General features: G+C 37.2%; 1 protein-coding gene across 3 annotated transcripts in view; it reads left to right on the top strand.

Annotated features, from left to right (window-relative positions):
- SPATA7 (spermatogenesis associated 7) overlaps window positions 1-17,627 on the top strand; it is a 38,322-nt gene extending 20,695 nt beyond the window's left edge. For all 3 annotated transcript variants that reach the window (XM_087952044.1, XM_087952045.1, XM_087952046.1), the window contains 7 exons: window positions 5,117-5,598; window positions 7,524-7,590; window positions 9,131-9,204; window positions 10,933-10,986; window positions 14,061-14,138; window positions 14,938-14,995; window positions 17,072-17,627. In XM_087952044.1, the coding sequence (XP_087808170.1) occupies window positions 5,117-5,598; window positions 7,524-7,590; window positions 9,131-9,204; window positions 10,933-10,986; window positions 14,061-14,138; window positions 14,938-14,995; window positions 17,072-17,530 (1,272 nt within the window). In that variant the 3' untranslated portion in view covers window positions 17,531-17,627. The remainder of the gene's footprint in view (window positions 1-5,116; window positions 5,599-7,523; window positions 7,591-9,130; window positions 9,205-10,932; window positions 10,987-14,060; window positions 14,139-14,937; window positions 14,996-17,071) is intronic.
- The last annotated feature ends 6,268 nt before the right edge of the window (window positions 17,628-23,895 follow it).

Consider the following 23,895-nt stretch of genomic DNA (forward strand, 5'->3'; position numbering starts at 1 on the left):
ACTGCTTTGAGGAACACACGCTGCTTTGATTCTACAGATTTCAGCCCACAGGGGTGATTTTCCCTTTTGGAACTGCGTTAAACAAGTAAGTGGGGAAGTTACATTCTCCTCTCAGTTATATTCAGTTAGAGCCAGCTGAGGGATAAAAGATGTCAGTGAGGAGGCTTGTTGTTTTAAAACCCGTAGTCTGTTCTGAAAATGTATTAACTGAGCATAAAATGAGCCATTGGGGGAAAGAGAAAGATGGTTGCATTCTCCGTAAATTGAAGCACTAATTTCTGTATTATCCTCTGTTTCGGCAGAAGGCTGTAGCCTTGAGCAAGTGAGAAGAATGTGACTAAATCACAGGCTGGACTGGAATGTCTTTAAATATTCTAGAAGGGAAACTACTGTATTTCTGCTACCTTAAAAAAATTCTGTATAATATTGTGCCTTAGGAAAAAGAAGGCAGATTTTTTTTTAAAAAAAAAAAAACTTGCCTATGAAACTAGGCAAAATGTGATGTGTATCCAGCTCACTGATGTGTAAGATTCCTAGCAGACAAGCTATTTAAAGAGATAGATTGCAGAGCTTGAAATGATCTCTGAAAAGTGATTTTTGTGTGGCCTTTCCTAACTATTCCTTCCAGTATTTCATGGCTGATGGCAACTAGAACTTTAAAAACTCTTTGTTGAGTGATACTGAGGTTGGCAATTTCCTTTGGAGAAGTAGAATCTTCCTATCTCATGGTAGTAAACTTGTTCTTAATTAAAAAGTACTTACAACTTTGCAAGTATCATAGTGTGGTAGGAAAGAGACATTTTTTGGTATTGTTTTCCTTTTTTTATTTGCACTGTTGAATACTTTCTGGGCTATTTCTCAATTTCCTCAACTTACAACCACAATTGAGCCCAAAATAAATGTTGCTAAGTGAGACATTTGTTAAGTGAGTTTTGTCCCATTTTGCCACAGTTGTTAAGTGAATCATTGCAGTTGTTAAGTTAGAAGCAGGATTGTTAAGTGAATCTGGCTTCCCCATTGACTTTGCTTGTCAGAAGGTCGCAAAAGGGGATCATATGACCCCCGGACACTGCAACCATCAGAAATATGCACCAGTTACCATGCATCCAAATTTTGATCACATGACCACAGAAATGCTGCAATGGTCATAACTGTCAAAGATCACTTTTTTCAGTGCCGTTGTAACATTTAATGGTCACTAAATGAACCAATGTAAGTCGAGGATTACCTGTATTTCCAATGTAATCCGTGTTAATTCTTCTTTGACTTGGCTTTTTATTCCTTTGTAGTGATACCTAGTTTTCACCTGTAATGCCCTTTACCATAAACTTTCTTTCTTGCTAGTTTCTTTTTCTACAAACCCAAGAACCTTTTCACCAGAAAAAGGCAGTCAGTGTTTTCATATGGGATAGACCAGGACTGTCAAATTCCCAGCCTGTGGACCAGATGCGTCACATTCTGCCCACATCCGGTTTAGCGAAGGGGAAAAAAAAGTCCCGATACATCATGTGACACTGCTGTGACGACGTGAATTTGATAGCCCTAGGATAGACAAAAGAAATTAAATTGTGACCATGTTTCCTTATTGTGTCAAAATTCATGAATGCCAAGTCAGGAGCTATGGAGTGTGTTTCTGCCATGATTGGTGGTAGAAGCAAGTCTGGCCAATGCTTTCTCCAGTCGTTGTTCTTATCAAAGTCTTCCAATATATATTACCACCAACATTTGAGTCAGCTTTTTTATTAGAAACATTGCTATTACATTACATGCCTTTGTCTTTCTCCTCCAGCTCAAATCTAGAAATTGGAGAAAGACATTTGTAGTAACCTTTTGTTCATATTCAGTGACAGAACCAAAAATAATCCATATACCTGTGGAAGGTATGTCCTGCCAGTACCATGCAAATAATTGTTTATATTTTCTCTTGTTATAAACTTTAATTTAATTTTAAATTATTCTGTTATTTGATTTTCTATTAAATATTCCATTTTTATCATCATTTGTCATTGAATTTTAATTCATTTCTTTTCCTTCCAGTTTGCTGTCCTGTTAATAATTTGGCTCACAATCATAAAAAATATATACATCAATGCTTCAGAGTCCTATAAGAAAATGAAATATGGACTGCAGGAGTATTTTTCAAAAATGTTCATTGTATTGTATAGTATTAGCTCTGAAAAACAAAAGCATCTTATTTTAAGTAGACAACTGTTAAAATAGATAAGACAGAAAGAGATTACATTCATCTTTATAGGGTTGTTAATGATATTTTAGGTACTGGGACCATGAAATGGATCATAAAGAATAAAATATTACAAAATAATTGCTACAATATATGGATGTGCTTTATAGCAGGGGTCTCCAACCGTGGCAACTTTAAGACTTGGGGACTTCAACTCCCAGTCTTAAAGTTGCCAAGGTTGGAGACCCCTGCTTTATAGAGTATTATGAACATCCAGTAGATGGAAATATGTGGTCTTTGGTTATGTCAATAGTATCTCATTTCTTAATCATACATAGAGAAATATAGTTTTCTGGATCAACGTGTGGTTTGATGCTGGCTTTTTCATCAAATATGTTTAACATTAACTACCATTTATTTGAGCTGACATGATAAACTATGATTAATCTAAAATAGAAATAAAAGCTATCATCTTTTCTTTGTGGCTACACAAGAGAAAAGAGATGAGCAAATTAACTAAATGCTAAACACTATGTAACAACACTGTTTGAGTCAAAATGCACTGATGTGCTACATTTTAATTGCATTTTCCTGATGTTCGTATTTTGATTCCTATTATAAATTCTTAGGCATTCTACAGGCAAATAGCTTGCAATAAAAAAAACCTGTATGCCCTTAGTATATTCTGATTCACCAAAATTAAATAGGTGTTACAAGATTCTGCAGTAAGACATACTCCATATATCTGTTTTTATAATATTTATCTTTTAAAGTGATTTTTATATATTTTATATTGTTGCTTTCCTATGTGATTTTATCTGTTTGTGGCATCACCCAGAGTTGCCTTTGGTGAGATGGGTGGTTATATCAATTGGATTAATAAATAAATAAATTTTGTGCAGGCAGCAGTATTTTTCATGATTTTATTTCAGTGTTTCAGCAGAAAGTCAAAAGTAGAAAGCTTGGCCATTTGTTTTGTGCTGTCAGGGTTATTTAATAGGACCTCCGCTGCTTTGGGAATTTGTGTGAAATACATATACGCATGTGCATTGTTGAAAGTTAATTGTTCCATGAATATCTTTCTCCTGATTCATACTCTGATATACAGTACATTATAAGCACTACAAAGAATCCCTGGGAATAGAAAATGTGCCTTGTTCAGGTTTATTGCTTTGAAGAATTTATATGACTTTTTTCCATTTCATAGTCTGTCAAAAGCTTCAAGTCTGCTGACTTGCTAGTTTTATCACAGCCAACTTTTGTAATGCCTTTCCACAGTGGCATGCTGGGTTGTAAATGAATACATAAAAATCAATGATGTCAAGAGAAAGAACTGCTAAAGAGTGGTTCCTGTGTCTTTAACTTTATGTGGCTTCTTATAGTGTTTTATTAACTAGCAATTGAATGTAATTTCTGGTTGTGCTTTAGAATATCAATACAGCAGCTTAAAAAACAAATGCATAGAAAACTGATTTTCAAGGATAGAAAACATGCAAATCTGTAATTAGATTTAGTTATATTTTCTTTCATCTCCGAGCTTTAATTTCTTTTGCTCATGACATCTCAGTCTTAGTGCTTTGCATAACACTACATAGTTCAAAGAATAACTCTGTATTTCTGTGCAGCATTACCTCTTGCTTTAGATGCTGCCTTGGTTATTTATTTAGCAAGACAATGCTACCTTTATAATGCCCAGTGTACACCCTGTTTATAATCTTAAACTTTTTCCCCTTTTTATGGGGAAAATGGATTCGGAAGATGTTTTTAAAAACACAAAGAAACTATTGAAAACATTGAAGAGAAATCAAAATTTAAAACACCCAGTAGAAGGGTGTTTTGAATTTTGATTTCTCTTCAACATGTTCAATATTTTCTTTGTGTTTTAAAAAATATCTTCTGAACCCATTTTCAAAGCTGTTGTGCCAGAGGAAAATGTAATTGTACACGTAGTCCTTTCTCAACATCCATTCCTTCAGCAGTCATTTGAAGTTACGGCAGCACAGAAAAATGAACTTGCAACCAGTCCTCAAATTTATTACCATACAGTGCCTTTATGGTGACATGATAAAAAATTGACACATACACCCCCGGTGCATTTGCAATTGGTCCCTGCTGCTGCCACCACTACAACTGCCCCTAGCTGACCTTTCTCTTGTGCCTGTCGTCAGCTCTGTTGTCATGTTCTTACTTGGTGTACAGCTTTCTGTTGCCATCCCCAATGGACCTTCCTTCCTCCTCTACAGGATAGATAGAGACACCATTTTATGACTTTCTTGTCTTTTTATTCATGGGCTAGAAGAGGTTATTGGCTCTTGATTGTGAATAAAATAACACTTCCACACAATTCTGTCTGGCTGTGTCTTCATCAGATCTGGAAAGAAATTTCACAACAGTTATAGTAGACCCCAGACTGGTTGACAAATAAGGCATAACCAGTGAGAAACTTTATGGAAATTATGAAATAAAACAAACAGAAATTTTGTTCAAGTGCTGTTTGCGAAAGTAGATATTTGAGTAATTGAAATAATTACGGGGATAGCACAGAAACCAACTTGCCATTTTAATAGTAATTCCATTTGTTTATACTGCTGTATGGCGGGTGCTTGGAAGATTCTCCCCCCCCATTTCACTGATATTTTATTTCAGCATAAATGAAATAGCTGCTTACAGTGGAGGCATATCCCAGAGCAAGAGAACAATCAACCTGGCAAGTCCAAAGCTCCCGGTAGAAAGTCTTTATCACTTTGTGGGGCCAAAGGGAATGTGTCAGCCTAAATAGAGTTCCTGAGTCCAATCAATATCTCTGTATTTTTTTTATAAGCACTTCATTATGAGGAAAACAAATGGCAGAGAATAGTATTCATTTGGTATTTATTCTTTGCTTTTCATGAAAAGACTCCAATATAATAGCCTGTGGTTTTTCTGTCTTTCCAGCCCACCCCAACACATTCATCAGAACCAGAAGACAAGGAACCCTTAAGGGCACCGTGTGAACAGCAGTGTGGGTTAGACTCCCTATTGATTCCAGAAAAGCAAAGCGCAATCCTTCAAAGGAAAGAAAAAAATAACAAAAGCATTGCTCCGAAAATCTCCACCTTATCCATCGAAAGCTCAGATTCCAGCATTTCAAGCCTACAAAAAATACATTCTAGAGTTTCCTGTAGTTCTTCTGACACTACAGCAAGCAAGCATTCTTCAAAAGCCCAAACTCCTGACTCCAAAGCATGCAGTGGGGATCTCCTGGATAAGCATTCCCAACATTTTACCAATGGTCAGCAGCCATTCACTCCAAGGACTTTAAAGTCGGATGCGAAATCCTTTCTTTCACAGTACAGATACTACACCCCAGCAAGACGGAAAGTAAGGGAGAATCTAAGGCAACATATGGAAGCAGAAACACAAACTGAAATAAGCAGGTGAAGAACTGTCTTAAGGAAGTTGTATTATAGACATTGCACAAACCTGTTCTATGGGGCATTGAGTTGCTGCTTCATGTTCATATTTAACAATGGAAAGCTAAACTTGATAGCTGAGCAGTAACTAGTGTGGGTGTGTGTAACATTGCTAGAAGTAGATAGATGAAAAATGTCCTATAGTAGTACTTCAAGACAACAATTCATCCAGTGACTATTACCACAGTATAAACAAGAGCCTTGAAAAATGAGGAAATGGATAATTAACAAAGACCTCATATTTGCTTCATTTCATTCTTCTCTTTAAAAAGAAAACCCACTTTCAACTGACATAAGTGCACCTTCATGGAATATTACATTTACAAAGAACTGTTGTATGGATTAGGAGCCCATGTCTCTGCTCATTATGGTCTGCCGTCACCTATATTTTAGTTACTATGCACAGCTTGTTGGTGTATTTATTTTTGCAGAGAGGTCCCACTGTCATATTGTGAATTCATAGTTATATGAATAATTTGATCCTGCTTAATTTTATTTTTCATAGAAGGTGCAGGGTGATTGGGCTGGATGAAAAAATGCCTATCTACAAATAGAAAAGCTTCCTCCATTTGCAAATGGAATCATGATTTCCATTGGGAATTGTCTGTAGAAGAAAGAGAATGATGCCATCTTCTCCAGGACTTATCCAGAGGATTCCCCAAAACTCTGGAATAGCAAGGGAAATGGCATAGGAAAAGAGCAATTAGTAATTAGGAGAAAATAGTTCTATGCCCTCCAGCAAGTCTGTATCCAAGCATATTTATGATTTTTTTAAATATTGCTTACTAATATTCTACCAGATTTATCTATTTTCTGACATGGAAGTACAGCTAGTAAGCTTTATTCCAGAGTAGTAAGCAGAAATTACTTGGCTCTGGCAAAAGGTTGGAGTGTTCATAATAAAAGAAGAAATAGGATAGTAAACTGAGACACAGACAATGTAATCTAATCAAAATCACTTTTGGATTTATGTTTAAAAGACGTTTGAACCAGGCTCCTGAAGAATCAAAGCCAATATTGTTAGGACTGCCCTGATTCTTGTTTTGAAAGTCGGACTTACAATTTTAATTGCAAGTAGTATATTCAATTTGGATTTATTAGTATATGTACGGCTAAAGTTCAACAAAAAATTAGGTTTGATACTAGAAGCTCCTACTGGAAGGTATCAATATTTTGTGCTAAGCGTGTTGTATAGTGCCATAAATATTAACAGGATTATATTCATTAATACATGTAATTTAGATGCCAAGCACAGGTCTCCCATATATTTTACTTCATTTCCATTTATATTAATAGAGGATATTAAAAGGCAGCACAGTGCAAGGCAGTAAGCATCTTATTCAAAGAAATAAATAATACAGAGTAGATGTCTTCTGTCTTAATTATATCTCCTCCAAATATAATAATAGTTATTTCTCTCATGCTAAAGGTTTATTAAGTGCTATCAATCCACTGTCTTCTTTAGAACTGGGATTCTATAGCAAATTAAGAGTCCCTTCAATATTTAATGCCGAGCAAGGAAATGATTATGGCATGATTAGAAGACCTAGGCCATTTGTGAACACTCTTAACTATAGAGGTGCTATAGTTATTCTATAGATACTATTAATATTCCAGATCTTTTATATCTGTATCACAGCTTCTTTATTAAAATGATTTATATAAGCAGATGGATTATCAGTTCCTTGCATATTTTTCCTTCCAGTGGGCCATTTGTCTGCCACTTCATGAACACCCACAAATGATGGGTATAGCATCTATAAGCATTAGCACTCTAATAATTGTTTTTCGAACCCAGATGGTAATATATTTTGCCCCATAGATATTCAAAATAGTATATGGGAGTATTGTTTCTGAAAAAATGACATAGGATCATTGTATTTTTGTAGTTTTCAAGACGAATCTGAAGCAGCTGAAAAAGAAAATTTGCCTAGTTTTCAGAAGATCACGAAGGAGGTAATTCAAGTGATCTGTTTGTTTCTGTTCCAGTCATCAGGCAGTTTGTAAAAAGAAGTCTGTTGCTCTGGGTAATTGGTTACATTCCATAGTGAAAGTGGTTGCACTGAAACGCTAAAAGGTCTCTTTTGTGGATTTGATGTTTTTTGGATTTGATGTTTTCTATAGAAACACAATGGATGCTCTAGCAGAAGTGCCTTTTATTCCACTTCAGTTTAGTACATTAGTTCCAACCTTACTAAGAAAAATTAATGTCTTTTCCTTTGCTAGATTATTACAATGGAAATATAACTGGAACCATAACTGGAACACTTCAATTGATGAAGAATAAGGCCGCTTCAATTGTTATTGTGGGGCAGAAGGAGAAATCGTTATACCCTCATAATTTAACTTGTTGTCCTTGGGTTTCCAGCCTAATTCAGAGTGTTGTTTCTAATCTTTTAAATATTTAATAATCTGCCTGTATGTTTATGCTTATCATTGGGATGCTGCTTGCTGGCTTTCTGTTAGGATGTATAAAATTTGCTGACTGTGTAACTAAGTCTTCTCAGCAGTGTTCCAGCAAGATTACATTTATCCAATTATATTTTAATGAAAACATTTTAATGCACTTTTAGTTTAATAATATCGTAGTAATAGCAATGTTTACAATACTATTTTATATTCTTTTTTATTTCCTGCATTTTTGTCTAAAAATAGGTTTACATAACAAGCTGGTATCATCTTTAAAAAAGTGAAAAACAAATAGATGTGCTATATTGAATTCCATTCTTTAGTGACTTAATCTTCATGAAGGTGTGGCCAAAAGGTAGTAGATTGCATAGTAGTAGATCAGAATCGTTTGGTGGTTTGGATGGCTGGAACAACCAGTAATAGTTTCTACACCCACCTGCCCAACTAGAGGTTCTCTCATTCACATATAGGCACTCAAACTCCCCCTCACATTCTCGTCCGAAAGGTGCTTTTCAAAAGCACACCGGACTTTCTTTGTTTCCTTGAAGATGTTTTGCTTCTCATCCAAGAAGTTTCTTCAGTTCTGACTGAATGGTAGGGAATGGAATATATACTCCTTGAAGTTATCTGGTTGTTAGCACTGTGTAGGTTGGTCTTTAGCTCTCTGAGAGTCGTTGAGGCAACTTGGGGGTTTATCTGTACTCTCGGGTCACTTGATACGGAATCTTCTTGGAACTGCTGGTTTGTTCTTCTACCCATCAGGGCAAGATTCAGCAGTCCATCTGCATTTGAAAGACAAAGGTCACACTTTTGAAGACAGCAAAGTTCACATTCTGAACAAAGGACCATTGGTTTGAAAGAGTGGTAAAAGAGGCCATCTATGTTAAAATTGAGCAGCCCTCTCTCAACAGGGGGGAGGCTATGATACCACCTGTCTCCTGTCTACATCATAGTCCTTGCAGCAGTTCCAAAAAGATTAACAAATGTCTTGCTTAACAACAGAATTCTTGGGTTCAATTGTGATTGTAAGTCGAGGACTACTTGTACAAATTAATTTTGTATCAATAACAGTATTCTTTATATATAGGTAGAAGATTCCCGGTTTTCTAATGAACAGAAGTCTGATGAAATGAAAACTGTTTCTCGGTTATCCACTCCAAGGTAAGCAATATTCGGATCTTTTTCCTTCTTTTTTGACGCACTCTGTGACTCTGTCCTCACGGCTGATGGCACATCCCCGTGCTTTCCTGTGAAGTCCCGAATGATGTATTTTGTGAGGTTTAGAACTGCATGATGTTCTCTAAGTACAAATATGCACCTTTTCCTTCAAACAAAATTTCAGTAGCAGAGCGAATAAAGTAAAAAGGCAATATGAAAGATGAAATGCTTGTTTGAACCGCAATATTTGTTTTGATTAATAAATAATGAATTAGTAAATTCAGATGAAAGATGGGTTTATATTTGTGTAAAGCCAAAATGTAGAATCTCAATTTTTAATAAAGGGTTAGACATACAGGACTGCCTTTGTGGAGGGAATATGGAAATTAGATTTGTTTTGACCATCCTTCCATACACTGGTATTCTTCTGGACAACCTACCAAAGTTATGTGTTTTAAGAGACCTGTTTTATGGTGATCCTGTTTCAATCTGAGTGGCAGTTGGAGATCATAGGGGGGGAGGTCACAGGTTTCTGGAAGCAACAGTATGGGTCACACAAGACTTGGTGTTTTCTCCAGTTTGTTCTACACCTCAATGTAATTAGTGGGAAAATTAATCTATTCAGGGTGAGTTGTCACTGGTATGCTGAACTTCTATAGTGCCACCTCAGACTGAGACAAAGATGCCAGGTTGCAGCACTGGTTCCTAGGAAGACACTGGGCCCAATTCAAAGTGCTGGTTATCATCTTTGAAATCTATATACTGGGGTGTCAAACTGGATTTCTTCGAGGGCCAGATCAGCATTTTAGGTCTCCTGGGGGAGTGGGGGAAAAGATAGGACAGACACCTCCTGCAGCACTCTGCTGCCCAAAAATGGGCCTCATGTGGGGGGCAGCGCAGCCCGTTTTAGCCGGTAGAGGCACCGTGGGCCAGTCCTTTGATATTTCCACGACAGGCCCACAGGCCAGATTTAAGCACCCCTGCTATATATCATAAGTAAAACACTGAGATTCAGTAAGCACCAACTTGCCCATCCCCAACAAAATTCTCGAAGGGGGATGCTGAGAAGTGCAGAGGGCAATGGAGCACACAACAAACCTTCTTAGTAACAATTCACAGTTTGGAAGACTTCTCCACCAGAGATACATTGACTCTACTATCTTTGCATGCATTAAGAATATGCTGGAATGTTCTGTTATTTTCAGGTTGCTTTTTGTTGACTTTTTTATTTCTTACATTTTGTGATTTTATTGTTTACTTGTTCACTGACCAGAATCTATCCTATTGGGATAGAAGACAAAAACAAAATTTCAAGGGCAAAATGTTCCACTCTCCTTTTTAAAAACTCAGGGGAAAGTTCCTGATTGGTTGCCCAGGGTTTGAGTTTCCTGTATTTTACTTGCCTTTGCCCACTATGTAGATTGACGGGTTTAAGTTTGATAAACTGTTTTTTATTTCTCTCCCTTTTTCTCCTCCTTTAACAGTGATTGAATAATATCCATTTAATAATTCTAAAAGTGATTACATTATTTTATTTACTCCCTCGCCTTCATACTTTCATTGGGGAGGACAAGTTGAGTAAAATTCAAAAATAAGAATGATCAGACTGCACTTTCCTCCTTTAGGCATAGAGATCAATTCGAGCATAGCCTTATATGAAACAATGTACATGTTCATAGTGTTCTGCCTTCTGGGTCTGATTTACACTGTTTCTTCCTTGTTATGGCTTAGAGCAATTTCTCCATGTTCTGTTGAGTCCCCAACCATGAGGAAAATCCAAGCTGAGTAAGTAACTCATTAATTTCTGTGTTACATAAGGGCAAAACATTAATGAAGTAAGATGATACCAAATTACAATTGGATGCATGTACATCAGTTGCAAAATTGTTGCACAGTGAAAAACTACCAGATTATTTTTGTAACACTGATCCTGTTTCCCTCCTTCTCGCACCCCACTTCTTAATACTATATAACAGTATCAAAAAGTCTGATATAACCACAGCATTCACATATTTAAGGACACAAGAAACCACAACCTGGTTTGGTTGATTGATTTAAATCAAAATTAATTCCATTTTTTCTGCATTTCTTTTATTTACTTCCTAGCATTGGGGCCCAAAGCTACATTACAGAAAATCCATTAAATGCTACATGAAACAGTTCACTTCCTATGTTATGAGAACCCAAGGAAGGAAAGAAAGGGAAATGTTGCTTATTTATGGGCTAAATAAGTAGGAAAACCTACAAGCAAGATATGAGAAATTGAGTCCTTGCTGCTCTCTGACTTTCATTGTTGTTTGCAGATATTTCATTACCAGACTCTAGGTAACATTATCAGTACTAGAAGAGAATGGGGTTTGCTCCCTGATTATATATAAAAGTGTTGATGGTGTTGTTTTGATAGTTCCTTAATTAGACTTGTTTACGTTTTGATTGTTGGGTTGGTATTAATCCCTGCTTATCTAGGCATTGATTTCTAGCAAGGAGATATTCTGGTCATATTTTATCCTGCCTTATCTGAATACCAAGCATTTAGCATTCTTTAGTATTTTTTTTGGATCTAGCTTGATTCTAGGATGCTGTCCATTTCCCAATTGAAACTATGACTGACTGTCCATGTGCTGTAAAATTAGGGGCCTTATTTTGACAAATATGCTCTGCTAGTCTTCTGCCTGTCTGTCATACTTAGTGGCAGTTATAGACCTTACACTTAATATTGTTGAGAACAATATTACACTGAGACAAAAGGGATGCAACATAAACTTCATTGCATCTCATAGTGCCAGGATTCTGGCAGTTACCCCCATTTAAACCATGAGTCTCAAGCCAGACTTCCAGAATTTCAAAAGGATTTATTGGGAGTTAAAATGTCTGGCGCTGCCTGGGTGGAGCCAACTCTGAGACACATAATTCATTGTCACCCTTGACCCTGGTTTTCCCCCACCCCCTGGGTGTATCATAATTCATATTCTCCAATGGGACACATCCATAGCTAAGAGTCATCAATTATGTTCTCCAGTTAGAATTCTGCGCAGCAGAAACTTCAGTCATCTAGTTACTATCTTTGAAAACTATTTGTGGAATGCACTTTTGGTTTGCAAGCTGCCTCACTGCTCTCCCCCTTTCTGTTGGCAACTCTAAAAAGACCATAGAAATATTTTATGAGTTGACACATAGACCACTATGGCATCAATTATTACCTATGAGATAGATTGCTCATACACTTTTTCCCCAAACATTTTGTGCCCCAACTAAAAGATCAATCCCCTCATCGATTCATGTAAAGTCATTAACTGTCTTCCCAAACCTTTTCTATTCCCACGAATCTGAAATTCAAACTAAGGAAGCATTCTAGGTTTCTTTTTCAAAACCATTAAAACCAAGTTAGCAATCCATTAACTGAACAGAATGTCACTTGTGCAGATTTCCAGCTCTTACTGATGCAGCAGAATATATGCCAGAGCTGTGTGCTGCTTAACCCTCTTCACTCAAGCAACTCCTTTAACGGCACTATTGTTTATATAAGAGGAAATTTAGTGACATATTAGCGGATTTACTGATTGCTTATTTCTATTAAATGTTTGTGTATGTATTACATTAGTTTTCTTGTGTTTAGATGTTAAAATGAGCCGTGATGCAGTGGTTAGAATGCAGTATTGCAGGCTAGCTCAGTGCCAAGAGTTCGATCCTGACAGGGCTCAAGGTTGACTCAGCCTTCCATCCTTCCGAGGTTGGTAAAATGAGGACCCAGATTGTTGGGGGCAATAGGTTGACTCTGTAAACTTCTTAGAGAGGGCTGTAAATCATTGTGAAGTAGTATATAACTAACTGCTGTTGCTATTTCAATGTTTTGTTTTGTTAAACATGTTTTTTTTAAGGAAACACTGCTTAGCTTGACAACTAAATATAGTAAGAAAACTACTTAGGTTCTGCAATCGAGGTAAGGTAGTTCATGACGTACGTACATAATCCAGTTTGGGAAGAAATTGCACATTCCTATTAATCCTGCAGAAGGATATTGTTCTTATAATTGTTAATTGAAGTGTGAATTGCATATTAGCCTTCTGCTATGAATGCAGTATCTTCAGGTCAGTGAGAATATATTAGGGAAGCTATTCTGATATACACACAGCTGAGGTTGTTTCAGATGTGGCAGGAAGCTCCTCTGTATAAAAAAGGTACAAGTTTGTGCTAGCAGGCACTGCTGGATTTATAGATGACAAATCAGCAGTTGAAGGAAGTAGAGCAAGTTCACTCTCCTAAGAAGTCTTTGAGGTGAAATAATCCACCAAACATATTAGTTTGTCTTCATTTATTCATGTTGTCACATTCTGGACATAAATTGTTTCAACTTCTACCCTCAGAATGATACCATAGGGCACTGCACACCAGAACAACTAGACACAAGGACAGTTTTCCCCGAATGCCATCACTCTGCTAAACAACTAATTCCCACAACACTCTTAAATTATTCACTAACTGTATCACTATTATTCTTTTCATCCTTCCTAGTACCTATCTCTTCCCACTTATGACTATAACCATGTTGCTTGTATCTTTATAGTTTATATTCTTTTATTTGTTTCCTAGTATGATTTGATCGCTTGATAGTAATCTATGACTATCACTAAGTGTTGTATCTTACAATTCTTGATGAATATATTTTATTTTTTCTTTATGTACACTGAGAGGACATGCGCCAAAGACAAATTCCTTCTGTGTCCAATCACACTTGGCCAATAAAGAATTCTATTCTATTATGATCCAAGATCATAAATGGGAATTGTTGGTAGCAGCTTAAGTGTTTGTTCAACATTTTCATTTGGAAATTAAAAGCAGTTTTTACGTTTTCTGTTTAGAGAAGAAGAACTGAGGTATTTAAATTTTATTCAGGACATAACAGATGAAATTCTGAAGCTTGGATTATTTTCCAACAGGTTGGATATATTTAAAGTTCCTACATTTTAATTTTTTTGCAGTGAAGCATTGGTAAATGGTAAATAAAGGAAGAACCACAGATGTGTTTGTGGTGAGAAGTATGCAAAATGCTGAATAAATGCAGTCCAGAGGGGAAAAAATATTTTGTTGGAACATGAATGGGTAGATGGGAATAAGATAAGTGAGTGAACAAAAAGTGACCAGGCCATTTAGAGACCTAAGAATGAATGAGAGGGACAAATTCCTTGTGTGTCCAATCACACTTGGCCAATAAAGAATTCTATTCTATTCTATTCTATTCTATTCTATTCTATTCTATTCTATTCTAAAAACTAACAACTATCCAGTTTGGAAAAGTCTGTTAGTTTTGATGGTGTGGTTTAAGCACCAGTCTGTTCATGTTCATGCCCAGCAAAGAAATAAATGTAAACCTGGAAGGATGACTGGTTTGATGGTTTCTGATGAAAGATTGGAAGAATCAATGAGAAATCTAAGGTGCTAAAAGGATCTGAAATCTGGGCAGGCCATTTGGTAGCTTCAAGAGTAGACCTGAGAAAATATGAACATGAAAAAGTAGGAAAGATATAAAAGAACTAACTATACAGTGAAAGCAGGACAGCTGCAGCAAAATAACAGAAGATAAAAGATAAAAGAACTTAATTTTGGGGTGAGAAAAATATTTTGTTTCTATTTAAAAAAAATAAGTTAACATCCTGGAGTTGATTATTCTTAATAGTTTTCTTTTGAAAAAAACCCACTTCCTGTGTAACACCTTTCCAATATTTTTGCTTTTTAAAGGGCTTTGGAAAGGTTGTTTGAACGTCACATAGAACTAAACAAGAACCATCTAAATAAGGTATGCTGCATAAATGAGAGATCATTTTAAGAGTACTAAAAATGAAGAATATTTGTTTCTTATTTTCTAAATAATATTTTGTATTTACAACCATTAGGCAGGATGCCTCATTTATGAAAAATACCCTCTGAAAAAGCATCTAGCTAATTCATTTATTACTATCAAGTTGCCGCTTTGGTCCTTCCTCCACATAAACAAATACATGAAGCAGCCAGGGATAGTGGCTTGTGGCATCCAAACTATGTATGCAAACAGAGACAGCTGACCTTGAAAGATGGTTAGATCTGATTAATGCTTATAGAGACAAATGCTGGAGAATCTTAACAAGTGTAGACTAGACTGGGAAGTCCCAAAAAAACCCCACTGCAGACAGCGGCAAATATGTCCATGTTGTTGCAGTGATAATTGTATGCCTCCCAGAGTCATTTTTTGTGAGATGGGTGGCTATATACATTTGATAAAAAAATAAATATGGGTGAGTTCACGTAGTCATCTGAATCAAACTTAGTTCCAAGATTATAGCTTGCCCAAACAAGCCAAAGTTGATAAACTGATAACTAATCCTGAATGTTTAGATGGACTAAGCCATCATATCATGATTATATTGATAAGTATTCTTTACTTTCATTTGTCACTTATGCAAAATGATAAATTTATGAATATGTAGCTCATTTAATAATAAGATTTCTTGGATCAGTGTCACGTGTATATGAAGCTTCCTGGACTTTCAGCTGCTGCTTGAAGAGTATGTGGCAGCTGTGGTCATGAAGACTCTTCACACAGTCACTTATTACTAAGCTCACAGTTTGATTACTGCAACATGCTCTACCTAGACTAGTCTACCAAAATAACACAGAAACCTCAACTGGTGGGAATGCAGTGGCACGAGCAGTGATGTTCATACTTAGGCATGCCGATGTAGCACTGGTTGATAGTTTGCTTCCAGATGCAGTTCAGAGTGCTGGTCATTGCCTATAAAGCCCTACATGGCACTCTGCCTACTTACTTGAGGAACTGCCTGTCTCCTATAGTATCTACTATCTACCCAGCTGATTTGATTTTAGAGAGTTATTTATTTGATACGCACCAGCTTCTTTCAATTAAACAAAGCCAAAGCCACCTATCAGGACCCTGGAAGTGTCCCTTCTTTGTAGCAGCATCTGATTTCTGGAATAAGGTCCCCATTTCCTCCCCCCCACTCCCCCCCCAAGATCTAGATGGCCTCCACTCTGTTGTGGTTTAGAAAAACCATGAAGACCTGACTCTTCACTAAGGCTTTCCGTGAGGGAGAGGGAGATTCCCTGCTTCATTCCGATCCAGTCTATTATCCTTGCTATCTTTTATCCTTCTTTCTTTGATAAGTTTTATTTTAGAGCCTTTACTTTGATAGCTGGAGCCACCCAGAGTTGCTGGATGTTGGATTGCATACTAGTTTAATAAATTAAAGTAAGCTATTTCTTGCTTTTTATGGATGGTGCAGTGGGTCAGTGGTTAAGACACTGGGCTTGTCGGGTGGAAAGCCGACGGCCCAGGTTCAATCCCTGATCATTGCATGATGGGGTGAGTGTCCATCTTCACCTAGCTCCTGCCCACCAAGCAGTTTGAAAGCATGCAAATGCAAGTAGATAAGTAGGATGGGGAGGATACAGCACTCCATAAGGTCATGCTGGCCATATGATCGCAGAAACATCTTCAGACAGTGCTGGCTTAATGGCCTTGAAATGGAGATGAGCGCTGCCCCCTATAGTTGGCAACAACTAGCAGAGTAAAATCCGCAGGGACTTTTTTCCTTCTTTGTCTTTTATACAGCCTCTCCCCTCCCCAATCTTTCTGAATTTATTTTCATATATAAATGAATAAACAAACCATACTATTCTTAAGAATGTTCAACAAGTTAGCTATACCCTTTAAGAAATTAATCCTTTCTTTCATATTAGCTGCTACTTCCTGACTAACCTAATTGATTTCCGAAAATAACTCTTCAATTAATTTCTTGATACATTTTTAAATTTTCTAAATTTTTGTTACGTGGCATATTTTTAATTGCTGTTGTCTAATCTTTTTGTCCTATCTTAGAACAAAATGCGCCACCTGCTGGAGATTCTAAAAGTAGACTTGGGTTGCAACAGGGAGGAAAACTCTGCAGGAGTGTCTGATGCATATAGGCATTTACAGAATGAATCAGCAGAGCACCTTCAACTCACCAGTATATCCCAGAGCAAAGTGTCAGAAAGTGAAGAGCTTTTAAATGCAGTGGATTCAATAACAAGTGACCTCACTGTACACAGTGATAAATTCCAGAGAGTGGAAGGCCAGGATGCAATTTCTCAGGATATCAAGGAATTACTGAACATTGAGCTGAATCCCCCGTCCATGAAAACTGCTGAAACTCCAGATAATACATATCCATTGCCACCAACATGCAATTCAACCACATGCAATGCTGACTTTGAAACAAGTGAATCTTTGAGAGAAGTTGATGAACTGAAAGAAAGCATGATGGAACCCATCTCTTTGGTCGAGGCCCAGGAGTAAACAACTTTGGTGCAGCAAAGCACCAAACAAGGCAGTTCATCTAGTCAGCAGTGCAGAGATCTGAACTTTGAAAATTGAATAAAATGCTAGCAAATCAGCCTCTTAATTTTTTTTTAATTTGGATGCTACAGCAAATGGGCTTGAAATATTAGAAGTCAGACTTTTTTGAAATGGGCACTGAAACATTGCAAGAAACAATAGACAAAATTGTCATGTGCAATGTTATTAACTGCAGAAAAGACTAGGCATATAGTTTGGGGCATAATGTTTATTTTAAAGGCAGTATATTTATCAAACTACACTTATAATAAATGAATATAAAATTTGCAGGAGTAAAAACTGTCTGTAAATTAATATGCCTACCTTTCTGAATTCTTTTCCAAATAGATATACACCCTGATTGAATCATTACTTATATCTGTGCAGACATCTGGTGCAGTTTGCTGTTTAGTGAACCAGGGTTGTTTTGTCTGATTTTAATGGAGAAGCATCCTCTGCAATGCAGTATTCAGATGAAGGATTCATCCTTTCATCTTTTAAAGCATGGATCAGTTGACAGGACCTCTGACTTACTAACAAAGGATGGTTACACAGTCATAGTGTTAACTAGTTGTCTCCTTTTACTTGCAGTTGGAAGGATAAAATTTGCATGATGATATTAGTTTTATATCAGGGATGGTTAATATACTGATTACTCAAGCCTTTAGACCAAGGGTGTCAAACTCAAGTCCCACTTAGATCTGTCCCACGAGGCTGCCCTGGAAACAGCAAAGGACCAACCCATGGTGCCTCTGCCAGTGTAAGCAGAGATCGGGAGGCCTGCATGCAGCTTCCCCCGGGCTCCATTTTTGCTAGCCAGAGGGCTAGCAAAACAAACAATAAACAAAAGGAGAAATGTTTCCCCTTTTGCATTTGAGCATGCAAGAAGGGACAGGAAAGGAGAAAGCGAAAGAGGAAAGATGGGAAGAGTGCAAGGAAGGAAATATAAGGAAATGAAAAGGAAGAAGAAAGGAGAAAAGGAAGGAGATTATAATGAGAGGGAGGGTCAGGGAACTCCTGCCTTAGCACTTGGCCACCACAGGTGCCCCTGACATCGAGCTAGCCATGCCTACCCTGGCCCCCCAAGGTCAAATACAACTCTGATGTGGCCCTCTAGTTTGACATCCCTGCTTTAGACAATAGTCCAAATGCAAGCAGCGTGTTTCATTGTGTAATTGGTAACCCTCTCAAAGTAGAGTCCATAATAAAGTTCCCATTACACAAAATGGGCCATGAAGACCTTGAGAACTCCAGTTAGATTTTAATTTCCACTCACTCTCAGGAAGAGAGATTTCACAACCAGACAAAAGCAGAATCACACGTGTACCTATGTACATGCATGCAACACTATGATACATGAATAAAAGGAACAGAGCTATCACAATAGTGTGATGCTTTTGATAGACTAATCAATTTGATACTTCCCTATGGGTGCTGCTGAATGACAGCATGGGTGGTAAGGGGTCTATTTGAAGGTGGGATGCAGAGAGTTACATTTTGTTCCTGCTTCTCTTGGTCTTGTGGCAAAAAACTCATAGCAACTATTCTTTTTCTAGAAAACATCCAGAAATGACGCAGTATGTCTAGTACCCTTTGTTGTATGAATTATGAAAATAGTGTCCACCTACTGATAGCACAAGAAAATAATTATGTGTTCTGTCTCACCTGTAGCCACAAGGTGAGAGTCCAAATTTCCAAAGGAAAATACTCAAACAGACAAAAACAGGAACGACAGAGTTAACTTCCTTTAGCTGAATCCGTCTTTGGCAGTTTTCCCAGAAGCTGCCTACCAAGTCCGATAACGAGCAAAACCATAAACCAGAGGCGACCGCCACACAGAATAATTCATCCGAACTGCTAACTCAAATAAACAAGTTGACCTGAACAGGATTCAGAGCTAACACGCCTCCTTATATTCCCTGAGGCGTGTCAGTCTCTTTTCTCAGTCCCTGATTTGACATTTCCTTTTACGTTGTATGTCACGTTTCTGCCTGCGTCTTTGCCTTGCATCAGACCAGCATTTCTTGGCTTGATCTTCAGCCAATGACTCCGGCACGCTCTCCTGATTATCTGCCGACACCTGAGGCACAACCAGGGAGGAAGATTCTGGGGAACTCCGAAACTTCCAGCAAAGCAGGCTCAAATCTTAGAGCCAAGTCCTCCTCTTCCTCCTGACTCCCATCTGTGTCACTCAACAAAGCAGGCTCAAACCTTAATGCCAGATCTTCCTCATCACTCGAGTCTATGTCTTCTGACAGTGCAGGTTCAAACCTCCGAGTCACAACAATTATGTTTACCCTCTTTTCAGTCAAAAGCTGTATAGATTTTTTTTAATGTAGTTTACCCACAGATTGACAAATTAAGGGACATGATTGCAAAGCAACTGGAAATAAAACAGAAAATGGTAATATGATTTTCTAAAGTTGGTAGATTTCTTACCCAAACCTAGCTTAAATGGAAATTAAGGGACATGATTGCAAAGCAACTGGAAATAAAACAGAAAATGGTAATATGATTTTCTAAAGTTGGTAGATTTCTTACCCAAACCTAGCTTAAATGGAAATTTTAGGGGGGGAAAGACATTGAAGCTTGTCTCTTGGCAAAGGAGCTTAAATGGCCTGTGTCTTTTCTCTTACATCTGCAGCTTGATGTACTGGGCATAGCTAACTGGTTTTGGGTGAAAAAGAGGTTGAGTTAAGGGTAAGTAAATAATCTGACCATATTGAACCTAGCTGGTATTTATGTCAGACTCAGACATATGAATATGCTGAGTTGACAAAATTTAATTCTATAAATCTTGTATTTAGAAATATGCTATTTGTTTGGAAAGCAGCTGTTTTCTCAAATGAACTTCAAAGTGCTAAATTTACTGTAGGAACATATACCCACTTTAGAACTATTTTATTTTTATTTATTTTTATTTGTCAAATGCTTACAAGATAATAGGTATAAATATATACATAGTTATGAATACATGAAATGGGTACATAGAAGAACAATAAAAGAAACAATAGGACAGGGACGGTAGGCATGTTGGTGCGCTTATGCACGCCCCCTACAGACCTCTTAGGAAAGGGGTGAGGTCAATAGTAGACAGTCTAAGGTTAAAGTTTTTGGGGTTTGGGGAAGAAACCACAGAGTCAGGTAGAGTATTCCAGACATTGACCACTCTGTTGCTGAAGTCGTATTTCCTGCAATCAAGTTTGGTGCGGTTAACCTTGAGTTTGTATCTATTGTGTGCTCTTGTGTTATTATGGTTGAAGCTGAAGTATGCATTGACAAGTAAGTCATTGCAATGTATGATTTTATATACCATACTTAGATCAGACCGAAGATAGTGTAATTCACGGTTTTCTAGGTCTAGAATTTCAAGTCTGGTGGCATAAGGTATTCTACAACTAGTAGAGGAGTAGAAAACTCTTCTTGTGAAATATTTCTGGACTTTCTCAACTGTGCTAATATCAGATACGTAATGTGGGTTCCAGACTGATGAGCTGTATTTGAGTATTGGTCTAGCAAATGTTTTGTATGGTCCAGTTAGTAGTGTGATCTTACCAGAGAAAAAGCTACTTAGGATTAGGTTAACAACTCTTACTGCCTTTTTGGCTATGTAGTTGCAGTGGGCTCTAGCACTTAGATCATTAGAGATGAGTATTCCAAGATCCTTTACAGAGCTTGGATCATCGACAAGGTCTTGACTATTCAGCTTGTATTTTATTTTCTGATTTTTTTTGCCAATATGTAAGACAGCATTTATTTGTTGAGATTTGAAGTTGCCATTTGTTTGACCATTCTGATACATAGTCAAGATCTTTTTGAAGGGTAGCAGTATTGTCTGTGGTATTGAACAGCTTTACATCGTCAGTGAAGAGAACGCAGTTGCTCTTAATATGATCACAGAGGACATTTATGTAGAGTATGAAGAGAATTGGTCCTAGAACACTGCCTTGGGGGACACCACTATTGACAGGTACAGAATTTGATAGGACACTTGTTAGGTATAACATTGATACCCAACAAGGTTTGGGTGGATAAATATATAAACTAAGGTATCATAGTTTAAGTGTTTTGTAACTTTAAGCACCACACTGCATGTAATTAGCCAATTAAGGGTGCGGTTAGAAACTGCAATAAGAGGAAGCAGGAGAAAGCTTGCTACTTACGCCTACTTGTTTTACTGTTTACCGTTTGCTGTTTACTGTTTACTGCTGTTTACTGCTGGATACAACTGTTTACTACTGTTTTACTGCGACTGTCTACTGTTTGATCGTTCTACTGAATATCCAGCGTTATCCTCTGGAGAAAGGCATCGGAGGAGGAGAAGATATCTTTATCGGCTGATAAAGATATAGTAAAGGAGTATTATCTGGACTGAGTTAGTGAGTCTTACTGAATGGATATATTGTGAATGACATACGGACTGATTGACAATGCTTAAACTCTAACTGGATTAAAAACTATTTAAACTACAAACAGTGTTTGTGTTCAGTGTGTGTATACTCTAAAACCCTTCCTCTCTCATTTGGCTGCCTGGCTTGACTGCTGCTGCATACTTTGCTAGGGGTTTATCCCCAAAACACTAACAATTTTGACCATTTGTTGTCTGTTTGACAGGAATGCTTCTATCCAGTTATGCAGTTGTCCAGAGATACCATCAGATTTTAGTTTTAGGAATAGTTTGCCGTGTACCACTGAATCAAAGGCTTTACAGAAGTCTATGTAGTAATAATTATTAAATAATTATGTAATAATTGTCTCAACTGAAGGACTCCAAAAATAGTCATTAACAATTAATCATCTCAACTGAAAAAATCCAAAAATAATAGTCATTAACAAGCTGTTTGGCATTCCTTCCCCCCCTTTAAAAAAAAACTTTCCCAGTTGCTTTGTTCATTAAATGCAAATACTTTGAAAATATATAGCATTGTAAATAACACCAGGATGCTATGTTAAATATGAGATGTGTTGGTTTAAATTTGGTCTTTGCCACTCAAAGGGACAAGTAGTTTGGAAGCTGCAACTTATTCAAAAATGGAAGTGTTGGGGTGTTTTGAGTTATAAATTGGTTTGCTGAGAAATTGTTTTCCTATCTCAAATGAAGGGAGGACTGCATGATCTCAGTCCCAGGGAGGGAGGAGTAAATTTTTAATAAGAAATTAAATGAAACAAACAAAACATGCTTAGAAATCATTATCCTGTCCAGCTGATGATATTTTGAAAATCCCTCTATTTGGGGGGGGGGGTTAGCCACAATTTTAGAAAGCTTTAAAACAGGAACAATTGGGAGCAGCAGGTGCTCTTTCATCACAAATATGCTCTAAACTCTATCCACCTTATTTAAACGGCTCTGCTTATTTGTCATTTCTCAAAATAAAAGACAAATGAGTGTACCTGTGAATCGGGATTCTGCTCTGTAAGGTAAGCAAATTCTCTGGTGACAATCTACCCACTCCAACCCTCAAGCTGCTATTGCAGGGCAAAGAATTTAGTCCCAACATTTCTCACTTGGTTGACTGCGGGTAGTTGGATTTTGAATAATTAAAGGAAACTCTCAATGTCTACCAATCCTGACTGAAGCAGGGCCAGCAATTTAGAGGTTTCAATTGGTGGTATTTCCATATTCTACCTAGATTGTCTTCATGACAACATGTTTTATTGAGTCTTGATGACTCATAATTTGTTTCTTTAGTATGAGAATGTAAGGGTTGGTTGAATATCTTGAAGATCATTTAGTTGCATGTGGCACTGAACAACTAGTATGCAGCCCCTCCCCAAAATAAAGGAAGTTCATTATATGTTGGATTGAATATATATTTTATAGTCAATCCAACACAATTCTTCACTCAATGCAGCCCAGGCAAAGCCAAAAGGTTGGACATGCCTGATGTAATCTAATCTGCTCAATACAGAAATCTATTATCACAGCATCCAGCAGGAGTACCTTCTGAAGTACTCTACTCCATTGCTAAATCGTTCTTAACATTAGGAAAATTTTCCTGATGTCCAGCACTCTCCCTGTCCTTTCTTTTCCAGTCTAAGCATACCTAGTGCCTTCAACGGTTTGTCACACATTTTCTTCCAGGATATATTCCAGTCTTCCAGTTTCTTCCCAATGTAGTGTCAAGCACTGTATATAAGTTTCTAATACTTATTTAATTGCTTGTATCACAGATTTTTCTCTTGGAAGCTCAAAGCAATTTATATTCTTTCCAAAATAATTCTTGCACAAAAACTTCGTGACAAAGATGCCACAAAAAACTGGGCACCCTATTGAGCTTCACAGTTCAGTGGGGACTTGAATCCAATCTCTTTATTAATCCCAACAA

The sequence above is a fragment of the Notechis scutatus genome, chromosome 1 (genome assembly GCF_049901735.1).
Source record: "Notechis scutatus isolate UNSWTSFEM ecotype Mainland chromosome 1, rNotScu1.2, whole genome shotgun sequence".
NCBI classification, from domain to species: Eukaryota; Metazoa; Chordata; class Lepidosauria; order Squamata; family Elapidae; genus Notechis; species Notechis scutatus.